This window comes from Apis cerana, linkage group LG11 (genome assembly GCF_029169275.1).
Source record: "Apis cerana isolate GH-2021 linkage group LG11, AcerK_1.0, whole genome shotgun sequence".
Classification (NCBI taxonomy): Eukaryota; Metazoa; Arthropoda; class Insecta; order Hymenoptera; family Apidae; genus Apis; species Apis cerana.
Window position 1 is genome coordinate 6,668,445 of NC_083862.1, and position 22,123 is coordinate 6,690,567.

A 22,123-nucleotide genomic window follows, 5' to 3' on the forward strand; every position below is an offset into this window, starting at 1 on the left:
TTGAAATTTTCGAAATGGTTATAATTTTTTTTTTTATTTTTTCTTTTTTTTTTTTCTTTGCCAAGAAATATCTTTTTTTCTCGAATTTCATTTAAAAAAATAAAATTTTAACAAATCTGTTAAATTAAAACATATTTCAGAAATTTCACTTTTGATACTTTCACGTGTTAATTAAACATTGCTATTAAAGAATTTTTTTAACAAAGAATTTCTTCTCTTAGTTTGGAAACCTGTTGCATTATGAAATAGAGACTTTAATAAGTAGGTTAAAATATTTTTTAGTTTAATAGATCCAAGAATATTATGATAATAGTAAACTATATAAAGTTAAATTTTTTTGTTATGAATTAATTTATTATTTCCTATTTTCTTTATTTTTTTTATAAATAATAATAAACTAAGAATTTTGTGTAAATTTTTTATTTTAAAATATATAAAATACTTCAAAATATATGTCTATATTTATAAATAATAAATAAAATATTGCTATATTATTATATAATTTCTATTAAATATACTTAAGTATACTTTTTTTTCAATTTTTTCTAATATAAAAAAAATTCAATATTAGTATGTATATATATATATTATTTTCTATGTTTCTCAATTTTTTTGTTTCATATAAATAAAAAATCAATAATTGTTATGTATTAAATAAATAATAAATATATTATTTTTTTATACATACGCGTATTACAAGTATTTTTTTATTTTTTTTAATAAATTGTATTATTAATTATAATCATTCTTTCAATTATTTTATTTTTTATTTTATTGTATTAAAAATACAGTTTATTATTGCTGAAGTCTCAAAATATCAGATTTTTATTTTTTATTATTTTTTTTTATTATTTTCCATTCATTTTTCATTGTATAAAATAAATACGTTTTAATAAATAAAATTTCTTATAGAAAATATATATATATATATATTTATAAATTTTATAAAAAATATTATTTTTATAGAAAAAATAAATGTTTTATTGTGAATAAGCACAAACATTACAAATATATTACATATTTTTAATAAGCACAAACATTACAAATATATATTAATATTAATATTACATATTTTTAAAAAATGTAACTACATTTTTATATTTATTTAATTATTCTCCTATATGTTTATATTTACATTATCTATTTTTAATTTACTTATTTTATTTCTTTATGTAAATACAACTATATTTACATAAACATTTATAATCATATCATCAATTGTATTTCTGTAATTGTATCACTATATTTAAAAAACTTTGATTAATCCGATATTATTGAATTAAATTTTAATGAAAGTTAGAATAATAAAATAATAACATAATAAATATATTTAAAATATATTTAAAATATATTTATTATAAAAATTATTATATATATTATTATAAATTATAAATATTATTAAAATATTATTAAAAAATTATTAATATATTATTAAAAGATAATAAATTATATATATATATATTATTATAAAAATAAATTAAAATTTTAACATAAAAAATATAAAAAAATAAATATAATGAAATATGAGACAAATATAATAAATCTTTATAATATAATAAATTTATTACTATTATATAATTTATTACATCAATATACAAATATAATAATTTTATTTATTATTTGTTATATGATATAAAAAATTAAAAAACTTTCTGCTTTAATTTTTAGTCTACAATTTATATTGCATATTTGACTTATCTTAATTAATCAATATTCAAAAAAAACAATATCAATATTTAACTTTAATATAAACTTAAAAGATACATTTTATGTATATTAAAAATTGAATTTCATTTAAAATACTCTAACTTGCTAGTTTTTCTTATTTCTTTTCCTTGTTTATCAGAAGAAAATAAAACGATAAGGTGACGTTGAACGTTTGACTGTCCGATGTATGAACTTATCAGAATCAATATGAATTAAATTTTTCATATCTAAGTCAAACAAAACAATGATGTGTTTTTTAGTGTTTCCTCCTTATTTTTAGCATTTTAAATCATTGTAAAATCAAATTCTTGCGTAAATATTAAATAGCTAAAATTTAGTAATGATTAATTCTGAGAGACAATATCAATGATATATCTTAAGATAATATTGCTTCAAATTAAGCACATGTGAAATAAATACTTGTTTTTATAATTCAAATTTCATTGTAAAATAATATAGGAAATAATATAATGTTAGGATAATGGAAAATAATTAAAGTTGAGATGTTCGAAATCTTAAAATCATTAAATTTTAATATTATTTAAAACTTTCAAAATCAAGAATAATTTGTATAAATAATTTATTAGAATATTATAACAATATAAATTTAATTAATAGCAATAACTTAACTTGTACTTAAAACTCATTTTAATTTATTTCATTATAATTGGAATCCATTATAATATAATTATATATTGAGATATATAATTATAAAGAAAGAAAAATTTCAAATTAAAATGATAATTATTATATTCATTGATTGATTACGAATCTGAGTTTGAATAATTCTAGAAAACAATATAACAAAAGAAGAAATAAATTATCTTTTTTATCTTTAAATTATAATTAAGAATATTATCTTATAGTCTCCAATTTTTTTCTTTATTATAATTAAATTATAAATTTCACAATTATCCTCTTAATAACTACAAAAATAATAAAAATAACTCTTTATTTATAATTTCTATTTAAATAGTTTTTATAAAAAATTTTATATCATTTAATGAATGAAAATTTAAAATTTATTATGAAAAAAATATCTAAATATTTATATAAAATATGAATATATTTGTAAAATGATATAAATTTTAATTATTTTTAATTTTTATATATATGAAATTTAATATTTAAAAATTATTTTATTTTAAATATTTCTAGTATCTTGCCATCATTTTATTAAAATATTACATTTTTTTCTTTCATATTTCTCTCTTTTTCATATTTGAGTCTGATAATATTTTGGTAACTTTGATATTAAAATGATCGTCTTTAGTTCTCTATTTAAAATTTCTGTAAATTCATTTTATTTACAAATTTTATTTTTAACAGTAGACATATTTTAAATAAATTTTATTCAAATAAAATTTAAATTAATAAAATTTCTTGTACAGCATTTACACATATTTTATTACATATTTAAATTTGTTTAATTTAATGTAATGTTATTTTCTCTTTCTAAAATAATATATGTGAATTATTTTAATATGTCTATAAATAAAGAAAAAAGAAGCATATCTTTTATTTTCATCTTATTTACATTTATATTTTACTATTTTATCTAATTAAAATTCTTTATATTCTATTGCAAAACAACTAAACAACATTTTTAAATGAATGAAACATGAAAATATGATGATTTAGCAAAATATTCATTTCATTTTCACCATCTTAAGTCACAACACACGTGTGACCCATATATACCTTGTACTTGACATTACATACATGTATTATTCGATCGATAAAGTCTTCCAACGATTTCCCAAAAGAAAAGTAGAAACTCATTTTTGACATGAATTAGATTTTGATTTAGACAAGAAGAAGATAGGAAGTTATATACATATAATTTAGATTTATAGATAAATATACATTCATATACGTATATATGTATATACAAGACATATATTTATGGAATACTCAAATATTCGAATAAATTAATTCAAAAATTGATATACAAAAATAAGGTTTATTTATTGAGTTATTAGAAATTGAAATTAAACAAAACAAGATGTGAATAAAATATCGCTTTATTTAATGTAAAAAAAATTTGAATTGCTTATAATTTGATAAATAAATAAATCAATTAACAATTTTATATATCGATTTTTATATTTATTTTAACTTCTACAATAATTTTTCAAAGATATTTATAATTTATATATAATACATTTTACTACTTTTTTTACTGTAACTCATTATAAATGAGTATTTTAAAAGATTTCATATTAAATAGATTTTTCTATAATGATTCTTCACATTAAATATAATAAAAAGAAAATTTTTTAATTATTTAAACAAATAAAAAAATGTAATTTAAAAAATTTTACAATAATTTTAATAAACATATATCTTTTAAAATATTGATAATTTTTAGTGCAATTTTATAAATTTGTAGAATTACATATATCCTAAAAATTTTTATATTTTATATTTAATACATTATAATTGTATTAAATGTAATAAATTTAAATAATATTTATCAATATATATATAAATAATAATAAGAAGTAAGATTTATGAATAAATGAGTCAATTAAAAATAATTATTATGTAATTAATATAATTATTAATTACAGAATATAATCTTAATATCTTAATTAATGTAATCTATAATCTTAATTATTATAAAAATTTTAGAAATGTTGATTATTTATTGATTTTTTGATTGATTATGAGTAATTTTGTTAATTATAAATATTTTTATATTTAGCAGTATTTCTTTTAAATATTTTCATTTTTTTTAGTAAATATTAAACTTTCTATAACAACTTTATAAAATTTTCAATACAAAAATAAAAATTGTTATTCTATATATTATGATTCTTAATTATAATTTTAAAATACTAAATTTGTTAGCCCAAAGATATCATAAAAAATAATGAAAAATACTGGTTTAAAATATTGAAAATTATTCTGTTTTTTAAATTTAAACAATAAAATCCATTAATGATTTTTTAATAGATTAAAAAATAAGTACATATATATATTAATTTATGTAATTTACAAAATAAAATAGCAATCCAATCTAAATTGTTGATATTTAATATCCATATTCCAATGATACCAATTGAGTATTAAGCAAATATGTTTCTTTCATTATATGTAGTTTCTTTATATTACATAGATATATTTTCTTTATAAATCAATGAGACATGCCATAGACTCGACGATTTACGTGGAAATGAATACCTTGATGGCAAGAAAGAAATTTCTATAGTCATGAGTCATGTAACAAAATCAATATTACAAATATATAAGTTCATGACGTTCGTCGTTACCTAAACAAACGTGTTTATGTTTCTTCCTAATAGAAATACTAAAATTAAAACAATTTAAATTAGATTTCAAGCATAATTTTCTATTTTTCTGTTTATTTCACACATTATTAAATTCTTGTTAAAATATTGTACTTATATAAAAATTTTTATAAAACAATCAATTTTTCTTCATCTTTTTTTACAGTCTAACTTGAAAGAAATTTTGGCAAACTAATAGATAATAAATTTTTAATATTATCATGATATATATATATATAAAACAAAGAACAAGTTTCTTTGTTTTTTGTGTTCTTTGTGTTTGATATTAATTGTATTAAAAATCTTCAAATAATTATTTTTTAAGTTATTTAATTTTAATTCTTTATAATTTTCTGTCGTTATAACACAATTAAAAATAATTAGATTATACGTATATTAATAAAATATTGAGAAATTAAATATTTAATAGGATATATAAGGATATATATACTATATATACTGAGGTGTCTGAACGAAGCAAAATTTAAAAAATTTTATAAATTAAAACGAACAAAAAAATTAATGTACAAAAATATCAATTTAAGCTTAGTTATTAAGTTATAAATTAATTTTTCATTAAAGAAAATAAGCCAAACATAAAACATTTCATTATTTTATTTAAGTAAAAAAGTCTCTTCATTTAATACAAAATTAAATTATTTATACCAAAAAATAAGTTAAATTTCAATAGATATTTTTTTATATCAATTTTTATGTTTATTTTTATCTATAAAATTATTTTATAAATTTTCTATTAGCTTTATTTGAACATGTATAAGACATGTATCTCTATGAAATACTTGAATAAATATTATTATATTTGAATTAAAAAGAAATATAACTAAAGAAAAATAAAATATATTTAAGGATGTGTGATAAAATGTAATAAGTTTAAATTACTAGTAAATGTATATGTATATATATTATATATATATTATAACATATACAATTAATGAATAAAATAACTCTTATATAGGATTTATATAGGATTTAAGAAATTCCTAAACCTATTATTGCAAATTTGCAAACAACTTTTAATCAAATATTTCATATCTATTTTTTTAACATTATGAAGAAAAAATTTGATATTTTTTTTTCAATTCTTTTTCTATAACTAAAACATTTTTTAACTTTCATTTCATAATACAAAGAGAATATTCATTGCTCAATTACTCGTTATCTGTTAATGTTATCACCAATTATTAAAAGTATATAAAAAAATGTATATTATTAATAATATTATATGTATATTATTGCCATCAAATTAAATTAAATTCAATTCTTCTTTATCATAATGAGCATCACAATTTACGAAAAATTTTTTATATCAAAAATCAATAATAAATATAATTAATGCATAAAAATACATATAAATATAATTAATCCATAAAAACATTTTAAAATGTTATCGTTAAAATCTATTTCTGAATTTCTTTCAGAAAGTTGAATATTTTTCTTAAGGAAATCTTACAATCATAAAATCTCTCTTAATAAAAAACTTTTATTAAACCATACATACAGTTTTGAGCATAATTTTTAATTCATATCTCTATATGTGACCATCTTTTTCATAGAAACACATCGTTCTACTGGTATGTATTTCGTTCATTTATGGACACATAAGTAAGTAAGTAGATGCTTCAACATTAGACACATTTCTCTATACATTCTCTACACAATACAAAGAAGACCATAAGAACATAGTTTATACACAATTTACGTTTACAGTTTAATCAATATTGCAGAGAAATAATATTATATTATGTGACACGGTATTTTATCATGATAAATTTCACATTTGAAATGAATATTCAAATGATAATTATTATACTGTTATATAATACGTCCTAAAAAATATCGATAAGTAAACAATTTCTTTTAAAATGATAATTTTTAATCGATCTAATCTCTTAAATTAATAAATTTATTTTAATAAACTGTTATGTAATGCATATAAATTTTTAATCACGGATTAAAAATCATTTGATATATTAATCAACAATCATCAATATATTTTTTTAATTATTATTTTATTATTTATTATGAAATTAATAAAAAAATAATAGAGCAAAAAGTTTTCTGATCAAAACATCATTTTTAAAAATAAGAACAATTAAAGACTTATAAAAAATTATATTAAAAACTGTATTACGTTTTTTTTCATTTTTCTCATTCTTTATAAATTTTTTTTTCGTTAATTAATAAAATTTTTTATTTTTTTTTAATAATATGAAACTCTTATTTTTTGATTTTTAAAAAATCAAAAATAATAATATTATTATTTAATTGAAATATCAAAATTATATCTAATATATTATATCTAAAAATCTAAATATTTAATAAATTATCTAAATACATATTGATTTCGAAAAATCTAATATCTAAATTAAAATTCATCTAATGTTAAAACGTAAATAATTTTAATATTTCAAACAACATATAATTAATAATAATTAAAAATTACAAAATTTAATTTTAAGTTTCATAATAAAGAAAAAAGCATTGAAAAATTCATATTAATATATGCTTTTAAAATACAATCATATATATATAATATATTTCGAACAATTTTTGTTTACCGTATACACTTAATTATACTTATACTATATTTCTTGGAATTAATTTAATTGGTTTTTATGCGCGCGCGTGTGTGTGTGTAAAATATATAATAAATTTCAAGAATAAACTCTACATAAATCTACATAATAGATTCTATACATTTAAATACATATATATATATTTATATATATATGTTGTGCTATAACATAGAAATATTCAAATAAATATATTTATAAATAATTAAATACGACATATTGGTTTATGATCAGATTTTTTTCGATTTCAATAATTAAAAAAAAAATTATTTATATATTACTAAAATTGTTAAAATTTTTAATTATTAATTTTTAATTATGATACTTTATATTTTTATTATTTTTTTATTTGATTTATTTGATTATTTAACATATATATAAGCTGTATAAAATTAAACAATGTTGTTTTATTTTTCAATTATCAAGAAAAAAAATAAAATATTTATAATATATAGTTACATTGCTTTATATCAACATATATTATATATAATATTCATGTATTCATAAGAGGATCCTTTTTTAATTACTTTTGGAGGATTGATTGATATGAGAAAAACCATATCATTTTTTAATTATAAATTGCATAAAGTGAGAGAAAAAAGTGAATTCGTATTGTCTCCATCAAATTTTAATTGGCTCTCTATTTCATATTTATTTAATATAAATTTAATAAATAAGTTTCAATCATTTATGTATAATAATTTTTATATTTGTTTTCGCTTCTAGAATCCTTTGCGAATATATTAGTATGTAATTTTACTTCACTGGAATTAAATTAGATATAATGATAATCTAAGTTGGAAAAAATTTATATTTCTTAAAAATTATAAGATATTATTTAAGAATTCATTAAAGTTATCAGATTATTGTTTTAATATATTTCGAAAATAGATCTTGAAGCTAATCTTGGCGCAATTAAAAAATATTTTCTTATATTTTTTTTTTAGAAAAATTGTATAATTATATTATATTATGATTGCTAGTTTTATATTAAAAAATAGAAAAAACTTTAAAAAGAAAAAAGATTTATTGATATGAATAAAAATTGTCTCTTAGATATTAATTTCTTTAATATTAATTATATTTTTCGCTTAGAAAAATATTTATTAATTTATTAATAGAAGAGAAATCATTTTCAAGAACAAGGAAAAAAAAAAAAGAAAATGAAAGAGAAAGAGTTCTTGATCATTTATAAAAATTCTATAAATGTACAGAAAAATTAATAAAACAGCAGAATTGAATTTTAAGATGTTTTCACAAAGAATCTCGAAGAAATTGATAAATGCAATATTATTCAGCATAAAATCGATATTGTTCTATTAAACAAACGTCACAATAGTTATAAAAAATTGAACGAACTATCAAAGAACTATCATCTTTCTCGATCATACTTATAAAAAAGAATTTTGTACTGATTGTCATTAATTGAACAAAATAAAAAAAAAATTTCTTTTTTGTTTTTAGAATAAAAAAATCAATTCCAAATATATCCTTTTCCATTTAATTTTCCATCGATTTGCAAAGCAGATATTTGTAGATTTAAATAAATGGAAAAAATAAAAAGAAAACTTTTGCATGAAAATAGGATTATAATAGTTTGAAATAATAATTTAATTCATAACGTTTAATTTCTCTAACATTTCTATCACGTTTAAATATCCTTTATCTAGATAACGATAGTAATAATTTTTGAAAAAATAATGATAAAGGAATAATACGAAAAAAATGACAATAATGAACAAAATGAAAGAAACAATGAATTTTGAGAAAGTATTCTTCTGTATTTAAATAAATCTATTTATAAATCCGAAAAAATGCAATTTCTTTGAAGAAATCGAATTATTTGAAAAATCGAATTTACATATTGTTACAGAAATCGGAGTGAAAATAGATTTGATAGAACGAAATCAAGATAATCCAAGAATAATCAATTCCAAAAAATATATCTTACTTCAGAAATTTTCTGTTTCTTATTATAAAAAATTTATTAAGAATTTATATATTTTTGTTAAATTATTATTAATGACTATCATTAATATTTAACATGTAAAATATTATTATGTACTATATTTCTTTATACTGTTAATATTAATCATTAGGTTTCAATATTAATAAAATAAATAATATTATAATTAATAAGAAGATAAATTTAATATATATTTAATGCACATTTTGATTAATGATTAATAATAAACTAAATAGAATAGAATAAACTAATAAAAATTGCTGAAATCGTATCATTTAAAATATTTTGCATCATTCATACTTTAAAATTTTGCATTAATTTTCGTATTTTAAAATATGGATTGAAATTATATTGTTAGATAATAATCAATTAAAAGAAATTAATTATTAAAAATTGATTAAAAATTACATTAAATTTATCTGATTTTTTAAAATATTTCTTACTTATATTAAATAAGATTTTATATAAGATATTATATAAGATTTTCAAAAGTAATACATTGAAATTTAAATTAATTAAAAAACATATTCGAATACAGAATTTTCGTATTTCTTTGTGATTATTATTATATATAATATTTAAAAAAATAAGATAATAACATAATAACAATATTTTCAAATAAAATATATTTATATAAATTATATATATTTTTTAATCCATAAAACTTCATTGAATTATATTTCTATTTGCTTTTTGAATTCATTTAAATTAGTTTCAGTTCTTTGATTTAGTTAAGTTCTAAAATTTTTTTTACAGCGTAAATCCAAATATTCTTATCTTTTTGATAATAAAATAGCACAATTTAGATTTTTATATTTTAACTCCATTACAATTACAATTGTAAAAATAATTGAATAATTTTTAATTGTATATTTGCATTTTTTAATATCATTAATAATTCTTAATATTTTTCTAAATTTTTATATTTTTTAGCTTTTAAAATATCTCCATTTCATTTTAACTTTTTTTTGATGTCAAACGGATATTTACAATAATATATAGATATATATATATTATATATATATATATATTTTTTTTTTACTTCACTGGAATTAAGGTGTGTGTGTATATATATATTATTATAAATATCTATCTTATGACATCAAAAAAAAAAGATTAAAATGAAATGGACATATTTTAAAAGCTAAAATATATATATATATATGAATTTCATACTTCAATAATAGAAAAAATATTGAATAGATTTTAGAAAGATATACTTCTGTTTTACATCTTTATTTATTTTGATAATATATAGAAAAATGTTTGAATAATAGAATGAATTGAATAAAAATAGATACAGATAAAATATAGATATAATAGTAGATATTAGATAAGTAGTAAATATAATAGTTTAGTAGTTTTCACTATTTGATAGTAAAATTTTCAGATTATAAAAAGTATTTACGGATAAATCTTTCAATATTGGAGATTTTATTGAATAAAGAAAAACTATGAACACGCAACACAATATAAATATAATAAATAAATATAATAAAAATGTTATTCAATTTGTAATCATTAATATGCAAATCAAATGTATATAAACTTGGATGATATAAATTGTCACGCAATAGTGCCTGCAACATAGAAATTAAATTATTCAAAATTGTAAAAATTGTTTTCTATATAACATTTTATATAACATTCAAAAATATATTTTATATATGCATAAAATATATAATTATATCCTTTCAAATTTTTAATCTTCGAACACAGAATAAATTTTTTGCACATGAATTTTCATTTTTTAGAACAAATTTAAAAATGTACTAAATATATTTACATTGGTGTAGTATTATATTAAATATATGAATTTTTTAATGATATTTTAAATCAATAATAAAAAAAAATAATAAATAATAATAAATCAATGATAACAAAAATAATTTATAAAGTTGAACTAACTTTTCGAATATATATTAGATATAATATAATAGATAGATAATTAATATAGATAATTAATTAGTATAATATGGATAATTACATTAACTTTTTCTATTAATATTGTTGCTTTAAAAATAATATAAATTTAACTTTTTATAAAAAAAATATAATTATAAATAATTAATTACAAAAAATTTCAAATAAAAGTACCAATGATGCATTAAAAATAAAAAAAATTGTTTGTTCTGTTAATAAGTTCCACGAAAAAAAAAATTAATCAACTATTTAATATCATGTAGCTAATATAAATAATTAAATAAAAATCAGCAAAAGCCAATAAACTAGATTTTCCTGAACAAAATAATATTTAAATGAATATAATTATTATTATATGTTTTATGGTGTTAAAATAAAATAAATCAATGTTTATTATACAACAAACAATTAATGATTAATAATTTGTAAATAAGTTGTATATTAATTAAATTAAATTTCAATAAATATAATAATATATATTTTATTAAATTTCTAAATTACAAAATAAAAACTTGTATTTATTGTATTTTAAAAACTATCCTTTCAATCCCTTAAAAATGCAATTTATATTATTTATTTTAATTTATATTATTTGCTATTATATTATTTATTTTAATTTATATAATTTATAAGTAACATGTTACTTATAAAATTACATCATAATTCAAGCAATAATTAATTATTGTTTAAAGAAAAATATATTTAAAAATTAAAAATCAATATTTATTTATTTAAAATTAAAAGGATAAAATGCAAATTGTTTCATAAATCTTTCATCAGTCTCAAATAAGTGCATTAATAACAAAAATATTTATTACGTTTTATTTTAATCAAATGAAAATTTTTATTACAGACCAACAAAATGGATCGCAGGTGTTCGAGGAAACTGATGCTCGAAGCGCAGGAAAATGGCGAGGAGAGGCTGGTCTCTTATCAACTCCTCCAAACGGATATTTTCCGCAACAGAATGTTGGTTCAGTTAAATTCGAAGTTCCAAAAGTACCTGTTATATTTGTGCTTGGTTCGTATTCTATGTAGAGTAAATGTTATATAAAGAGTACATTTTTTAGAAAATTAAAAAGATAAAATTATATTACATTAATGTATATTTATATAAAAAAAAATACACAATATTTTTTTATAAATTTGAATATATATTAAATATTTAAAATTTTAATATATTTTATATATATATACCAAGTCGATTTTTTTTCAAAAACTTTTTATTCAAAAAAATTTTATATTGAAAATAAGAACATAATATAATAAGAACATAATAATTTTTATATTTTTATATTATTTTTACAAGATTTTCAATCTTTTTTTAGGTGGACCCGGTAGTGGAAAGGTGACACATTGTGATAATTTAATGCAAGAGAAAAAGGGCATAACACATATTAATATGATGGATCTTCTTCAACAGTATGCTTTAGGAAATGGTATATTTATATAAATACATGTATATTAATTATAAATTATTAAGTCATGAAGAAAGAAATATTATTATTAAATAAATTGATAAATATTATATAAAAATGTTTACAATTAAAACTACTTAATGATAATTAAAACTACAATAGTTTATAAGAAATAATTTATTACGCAAATTTCAATAATCTATTATAGAATATACTAATGATTTTTTTAGAAATGAATATTTTTAATATTTTTAATATAATTTTGTAAATTCTTATTTTTATTTATTATATATCTCTTAATAATCAAAATAATTTTTTATTTAATTCAATTGAAACTTTAATCATTTTATATTAAGAAATATTAATATATTAATGTTCTACAATTATTCATATTAACATCTTATATTAATATTCTTATTATTATTATTATTATTATTATTGTTATTATTATTATATTATTATTATTATATTTTTATTATTATTATTATATTCTTTATTTTTACGATAGATATGCAAGATTTCGGACAACTTAGCAGTAAAACTGTCGCGGAAGTCCTTATGCTCGAAATAAAAATGTCTCCAGGTTCCAAAGTCTTTCTTGTTAGTGGTTATCCACGTAATATGCGCGATGTAGTCGAATATGCCGAGAAAGTAAGTTTCTAATATTTTAATATAAATAGTATAATATATTTTAATATTTATTTAATCTAACAATTAGTTTTATCTTAATGTTCATTTTCTATTTAATAACATTATTTAATAAACATCAAATTCATAAATTATTACTTGAGATTAATATTAAAAATTAAGAAATTTGACTTTAAAATATTGTAATAAAAAAATATATGTGTGTGCATGTACGTTTAAAAGTATAATATACTGGAATATCTTTAAAAAGTCGATTCTAGAATTAAAACAAAAAGAAAAATTAATATATAAAAATATTAGCTAAAGTTTAATTATTTATTAAATTATAAATAATGAAAATTAAATAGAAATATTTATAGACAAAAATGAGATCGCTCTTATATATTTTATTTTATAAAAAATTAAAAATATTTTTCTATAGATCAAAATTGTCAATGGTGTAATTCTCGTGTCCTGGAGACAAGAGATTCTCGAAAGACAAATCGATTTCGGAGCACAACTCGGACAAGTAGTAATCGAACTTGCAAGGATGGAACTTTATAATTTTTATAGGAACGTTATGCCTGTCGCGGAATATTTCGATCAAAGTGGTATGTTATTAGAGGTAAGAAAAGATTTTTGAAATGATCAAATTATTTTTATTATTATTGAATCAATTTTTAAAATTTATTGGCATAGATGATATAAAATCTTTAACATAATAATATTTGATTTTTTCTATCTTTTTTTTCAATAAATTTTTTTATTTTTTAATTATCATTTTTATGTAAATTGTATAATATAAAAAGGAATAATATTGTATTTTTTTATAATTACAGGTAAATGGAGAAAGAAATCCAAATGAAGTTTATATGGATTTTCGTGAGGCAGTTTTCAAAATTTTAGGTTTATCAAATGATGAAGTACGAGATAAAAACGTCCCTCAATCATTAGAAGCAGAAGTAAGTTACTATCTTTTAATAATAATAATTTATTTCTTATACCAATTATCAAATAACTCTTATAATCTTTTGATTTTCTTCTATCTAAATATTATAAATTTATATTTATAGATAGATAGATTTCTATTTACTATATTACATAAAAATAAAAATATTGAAAAAAATAAAATGTTATATATGTAATTCATTCGTTTTAATTATCAATTAAAATTAGAATTTGAAATGAGACTTTAATAACTTCCTATTCATATTTAAATTTTGTTGCAAATAATTTTGTATAATTTTTTCTTTAAATAACATAAAATATGATTTATGTGGAGAAATTTTTTATAAATTTTTATATTCAAAAATATTAGTATATCAAAAAATGCAATTTAACAACTTGCAGTGAATAACAAATTTATATTATTTTCTTTATACATTTTGAATATATTATCCGTGTCATTTAATATTTATAGACATATTTTAAATAAATACAACTAGAAAATGAAAAATAATTATTAATTAATAAATTAATATTAATTTATAAAATAATTAAATTATTAATTTATAAATATAATTAATAATTAATTATATTTAATATATTTGTTTCTCATAAAGATTACATTTGAATTATTCAATGAATAACAATTAAATTTCAGGTAAAAGTCGAAAGAAGAAAAGAATCTATTCCAAAATCACCATCTCCTCAGAAGGAAATGGTATCACAAATAATGCAATTACCTATCACTGTGAATGTCAAATCTACAAAAACCGCAGATAAACCTAGAAAAGGATTGCCTGCATTCATCTGGGTTATAGGTAAGTATAAAAAAATAGTTGAACTAATACTCTTTCTTTTTGATTTTTATAAATAAAAAGAATATATTACTAGTTATTTACGCACTCACATAACTTTCTTATTTCTAGAAAAATAAATTAGCAAAAAATTTCAAGATTTGTGAACTTTCCGAAATTTTTATCACATTTTGTATAAATATTAAAATTTAAAAATTAAATTTAAAAAATAAAATTAAATAACAATATTATTTCATATTCATTTACATTATATTAACATCTTGTATAGAAATGTATAGAAAGTATGTATAGAAAGCATCATTTCGATATATTCGAAGATTCAAGTTAAATATTATAGACTTATATAGAATTATATTGAAAATATAAATTATCAAAATGTTCAAAAATTTAATAAATTTAAGAAGAAATGGAATCGTTATATTAATACAAATAAAGACTATTTCGAATGAAATGGAAGTTAAATTTAGATTAATTAACTAGTAAAATTTTTATAAATACGATCAAATAGTTTTTCTTTTACAAAAGTTGGCTCAATTATTAAGATCATCCTATTATTAAATTTTTCTATGTTATACTTTTAATATTTCATTTTTTTAGGTGGTCCAGGAAGCAATAAAGAAAATTTATGCACTCAAGCTGTTCGTAACATGCCAGGCTGGGTTCAAGTTAGTATCGGTGGTTTATTGAGAACAATGGCATCCTCAAATACCATTGTCAATGAAGCTATTGTTTCTGGAGAAATGGTATCGCAAGACATCGTGATGCAAGTAGTGGAACAACAGATTATTTTAAATCGAAACACGGATGGTATAGTAATAGACGGTTATCCGAGAGATTTAAATCAAGTTCACGAATTTGAGGATAAGGTAATTTAAGATAAAACAAATCATGTACATATAGTGCGTTCCAATAATTATTTTTAATAGCTTATGTAATATTTTGCTTTTGTGGTTGTAAGACTTAATATTAAACATTCCGTGAATAAGCTTATTCGAGCTTATTTTCAAAAATGTTATCAGTTTGGCCAGCAACCACCATTAGTATTACTGGATTGTTCAAAACTGCAACTTGGCAGAGGAAGATTAGATGATAATGTATCTGCATTTAGAAAAAGATTAGAACTCTTTCGCGAGATATCTTTGCCTATGTTAAAAGCTTTGGATAATGAGAATCGCTTAACAATTGTAAGTATAATTCAATTTATTTAAAATATTTTCCTTAGAACTTCTAAATTTTCCAGAATATGTATATATACACATGTTAATATATATACACATGACAATATGTTAATATATTCATATATCAACTTTTATATCTATTTTTTATAATATATAAAGACTTTAAAATCAATTCTCTTATGATTATATTAACATGAAATAATAATTGATATAATAATTGATATTAAAATATTTCAAATATTGCAGTAAGTTAATTATCAGATAATCTTTTAAAAAATAATTCATATAATTTTAAAAAAAAAAAGTTATAAGTTATTGTGACAATATGAATTTATTTTTATTTAATTAATAAATCCAATTGAATTTTTATTTAAAAAATATAAAAATATATAAAAATATATTTAGAAAAAAAACATAAAAATTTATATTTTTGCGAACCAAAGATAATATATTGTTCAATTTGAATTTAAAAAATTTCAGAAATTTCAAAGATTATTAAAAATTTTAATTCTTGATAAAATAATACTATTTCATAAGAAATAAAATAAAAAAAAAGAGAAGTAAACATTTTAAATTTTGAGAATTTTTTTCTGTGTTTCGAATTTTTAAAATTTCGAAAATTTCCCAAAATTTCGAATTTTATAAATCAAAAATTTGTTTTCAATTTATTGTAATTATTATTTAAAATATCTGAAAATAATTATATAAAATAATTATATATTAAAATATTTTAAATATAGATTGATGGCGACACCGATGTACCAAGTGTGCAACAAGAATTTGCAGCTGCACTTTATCAATTAATGACACAAACACGTCGCAAAGAAGAAAACGATCCACATAGTTCTGAGTCGCAGATAGTACAAGATAATGAAAATAACACAAAATCAAATGTACTAATTTTTAACAATAAGAATGAATCAATTATACCAAATGGTATTTCTAAACAGATAATTGATAGTAAATCAAATATGAAAAAAGCAACCAATACTATAAAGAATATGAATGGGATAAGTGTACATGGTAAACAATATTCTGTATTTTCAATTTGTAAAAATGTTAATAAAGTTGTTATTTATTAAATAAATTATGAAAGAAGAATAAATAAAAATGATAGAAGATGAACAAAAATTTAAATAACTAATATTAAATAATAATTTGAAGTAATATATTATATAGCATGTATCACACATGATACGAAAATAGAGACATTTCAAAGATTTCAAAACTATTTGTAAATTGAATTACATATTTTTTTATACACTAAAGAATATATTTTCTTATATTCCACTAAAAAATTAATTATTGACTAAAATAAATACATACTCTTATTTTACAATGAAATATTTTTTATAAAAATCAATATTTAATAATATCCAATTTTTGCAATTATAATAAAATTATATATATTATATAATTACTAAAATTGGAAATACTTGAACTAATTAATATAATATAATTGCCATATTAAATAATTATAATGATACAAATATTTTTTGTGACTGTTGTATGTCTAAAAACGACTAGAAATTCAAAAGATATATTGAATTATGTGAAATTTAATTGTATGAAAAATAAGAAAAATATGAGTACAATATATTACTTACTATTTATTTTACGCTTTTCTTGCAATCTTGCAAATTTAAATTTTAAATAAAATCTCAAAATTAATAATTTTTTGCTATAAATGAATAAGTAGTTTTATATAATAATAAAATGAATGATTAATAATTATTTAAAAATATCTATAATTCCATTCAAAAAAACAAAGTTAATATTCATATATTTCCATTTAAAAAAAAATCATCTAAATTATATATTTTTCAAAACGAAATAAATTATATTTGAAATATTTTTTTAAATTCTGCGTTACGAAAATTGCTCACAGTTTTCATAAATTTTAAAAATAAATTAACATCATTTAGAAAAAGTAAAAGTAATATTTTTGTTATAAATTTAAATTATAGAAATTTTCTTAAATAAGAATCTTTTTAAATAATTAAATAAAATCAAGTATCAATCATGTTGCATCAAATTAAATGGTATAAAAAAAAATTGAAAATATTTAAATAGAATAAAAATATGGTTTAATTGATAATTCACGATACAAATTTCTGTTTACAGGGGCAGCACGAATTATAAATGGATTAAAGAATAGTACGAAACATGCTCAAAGAAATGGTATTGAATATGTGCAAAACGGTATCGCGAATGGCGCTACACACATGCTACAAAATGGCGTAGCACATTTGGCCAATGGAATTGTGCTGAATAATAACAAGATTGCACCGGCAATCCAAAATTATTTACCAAATAACACAACAGATGCTGTGAGAAAAATGTACAACGAGGTCGAAGGTTATCAACAAAATTTACATATATAAAAGCATAAAAATCATCGTTCAAATGAAAAGAAAAAAAAATATTTTTAATATTGTCCTATCTTTTTATAAATTAAATCGATCATGTGAATATTCACGAAATTAAATTAACTCAAGGTTCCTCTCTAATGAAACATGTAGTATAATATTATATATCATACTTACTCATATACAACGTATTATATTATACAGAATATATTCGACATTTCCTGATAACCTGTTAGAGTGTAATCGAAAAAAAAATAAGAAAACAGAATTGTATAAAATTTCCTTTTTTAATCTTATAATATTTTATTATATAAAATTTTGTATAAAAAGAATTAAAGAAAAGTTATAAAATTTTAAAATGGAAAAAAGATCTTAGTGTTGAAAATAAGTTTTAGAAAGAATATCTCTAAATTATTACGAAAGTTAACATATATATTTTTTATATATCATATGATGAAGTTCTTTTCAAATTGTCTATAATATTTAAAAATTTAATATTTTTCCATTTAGTTTTTATTATTATAACAAAAATTAGACAATAAATTAATTAATAAATAGAGAAATATAATAAATAAAGATATTTGTTGTCATTATTTTTTATTATTTATTTAATGCTTATCTTTGCTTAATCTATCTATATTAAACTATGTATTATCTTGTATTAATTATGTTGAAAAATATATTTCTATAGAATTAAAAAATGAAAAAAATATATATAATCAGATTATGCTTAAATTTGAAATAAAAATTAGACTATAAAGAATACATGTGAAATATTTTCATAATTTAAAAAAAATATATCTATATAATTAATTTTTTATAATACTAAATATATTATATGTAATCATATATGTAATTATTTTATGAAAAGTGAAAAAACTTGTCAATTAAATACTAGTCATATTATGTTATTTCAATGTAAAAAATATAATGAGTATACAGATAAAATTGTTTCATATTTTCAATAAAAAATTAATATTCCGATATTTATTATTGAATTTCTATTTTGTATAAAAAAATTATTTAAATATCATATTACTTATAACATGAAAATATAAATTGATCATTCCATTATATATAAAAAATAATGTAAAATTATTTTTAAATTTTATTAGTAAATTATATATAAAAATATGTAAAATTATTTTTAAATTTTATTACTAAATTATATATAAAATTTATATAATATGATATAATTACATAATGATGATTATTTAATTAATATCTTATATAATATTAATTAAATATATAAATATTATTTATTAATAATAAATAATATTTATTTAAACGAAGAATATTATATTATCCTAATATTTAGAATAACAGAAATTTTATAAAAAAGAAATAAATATTTTTTTTATGAAAACATTAAATTATATAGTTTAATATTTAATATTTTGTTTAATAATTTTATTTAAACATTTTGATATAACAAAATAATTTTCGCGTTTTATTTGTAATAAATTTTCTCCTAACTAATCTATATATCATTTGCAATCTACAATTTTTATTTCATATTTTTACATATTATACACAAGATTTAAATTACTATTAATTACTATTAATTACTGTAAAAATTTTCATATACAATTGAATAGTTTCAAAAAAAATAGATTTTAATATTATTATTTTTTTAAATAAACGCATAAAAAATATATGAATATCAAATACGTTTTTTAATTGAAATCATATATATTTTAATAATCATATATATATATTTTAAAGCATTAATCAATTTGGCATTCCCTATAAAAAAATATTAATTTATTTATGTCTAAAAATCATTAGTTTATATTTTATTTTATTTAAAATATATTTTAATTTTAATTTTACTATGAAATCAAATTTTTTTGTAATTAATTAATTTCGTTTATCACTATTCAACTGCATTCAACTGTATATGAAACATTTTTTGCTACAAATAATAATAAAATATAAAGATATAAATTAAAATGATGAATATCATTGAATCACATGAATAAATCATCTTTATGTCTTTATATCTTTACTAATGTTAATATATTCATAGGACATGTTTTAAAGATCAATATATTCTAGAAGTCAAATAAACATAAAAATATAGAAAAATATAGACTTATTTGTTAAGTTGTAAGCAATTTAAAATTGCGATAAACAAAGTACGAGGGAAATAGAGTAAAATAGTTCTGTCATATTTCTGTTATATTGCCATTTTGTTCTCTATCTTGTTTGCTCTTAATTTACAATTTTATAAAATTTTTGAATAATACTTCGATTAACATTTTTGTATACCAATTTTTATATTTGTCTTAAATCGATCCTTCAAAAGTGTCTCACAAATGTACTAACACCTTGTATACTTTTATGACCAAATTTTACTTAACATTTTTTAATTATTTTCAATATTATATATTCATGATTTACAAAGGAAATTCGAAAACAATCTGTATAATTATATTCACATCGTGCCTTAAAACGACTACGACTTAAATAGATTTAAATAAATTTAAATAAATATAAGAGAATTTAAAAATAAAGCCAAATACAAAGTTATATTTGCAAATATTTACATATATAAAATAAGATATTTGGTGTAAAAAAAAAACTTTGAACAAGTATTGAAATATTAAGATTTCGAGACTAAATAATTATATAATACATTTAAATGTAATGTGAAATATGTACTTATTTTTTCTTTTCTTTTCTCTTTCCTTCTCTTTTCTTTTTTCTTCTTTTTTATTTAGATATTATAACAAATAAATGGCTCATTGTATCAATTAAATTGAAACAAATAAACAATTCAAATAAATAATTTTTCAGATAACTGATCAGGAAAAATTAAATTTATGAATAAAATAATTGTTAATCATAAAATTAAAAAAACAATTTTTAAATATTCATACAAATATTCATTAAAAAAATATATTATAAAAAATTAATTAATTATTCTAAAATCCGTTTATTATCCTATTATCTGTTATTTTTTTCTTGTCCATAAAATATAAATATTAAAAATTATTAGATAATTTAAATATATTAGATATTTAAATATATTTATATTATATATAAATATTATATATAATTTTTTCTATGTTCAGATAACCGAAATTCAATAATTTTAGCATTTTACTATAATTGAAGTAATAAATGATTAAAATAAATAAAAAAAATTAAATTTAAATTATTTTCTCTCTTTTACAAACGTCATATAAAAACGTCATATAAAAAAAATTTTTTTTTAATTTCATCTATTTTGCAAAAATAATATTATCAATATGAAATAATCTCATAGAGGAAGTAATCTAAATA

At 17.2% G+C, this 22,123-nt stretch overlaps 1 protein-coding gene across 4 annotated transcripts in view; it reads left to right on the plus strand.

Annotated features, from left to right (window-relative positions):
- LOC108000116 (adenylate kinase isoenzyme 5) overlaps positions 1–19,823 on the plus strand; it is a 37,986-nt gene extending 18,163 nt beyond the window's left edge. For 2 of the 4 annotated variants that reach the window (XM_062081575.1, XM_062081578.1), the window contains 10 exons: positions 12,337–12,504; positions 12,812–12,922; positions 13,410–13,552; positions 13,971–14,153; positions 14,368–14,490; positions 15,132–15,291; positions 15,886–16,154; positions 16,275–16,472; positions 17,207–17,489; positions 18,591–19,823. In XM_062081575.1, the coding sequence (XP_061937559.1) occupies positions 12,337–12,504; positions 12,812–12,922; positions 13,410–13,552; positions 13,971–14,153; positions 14,368–14,490; positions 15,132–15,291; positions 15,886–16,154; positions 16,275–16,472; positions 17,207–17,489; positions 18,591–18,850 (1,898 nt within the window). In that variant the 3' untranslated portion in view covers positions 18,851–19,823. Of the gene's footprint in view, positions 1–12,317; positions 12,505–12,811; positions 12,923–13,409; positions 13,553–13,970; positions 14,154–14,367; positions 14,491–15,131; positions 15,292–15,885; positions 16,155–16,274; positions 16,473–17,206; positions 17,490–18,590 lie in introns of those variants that run through there. The other 2 variants (XM_062081576.1, XM_062081577.1) reach the window with 2 other exon arrangements.
- The last annotated feature ends 2,300 nt before the right edge of the window (positions 19,824–22,123 follow it).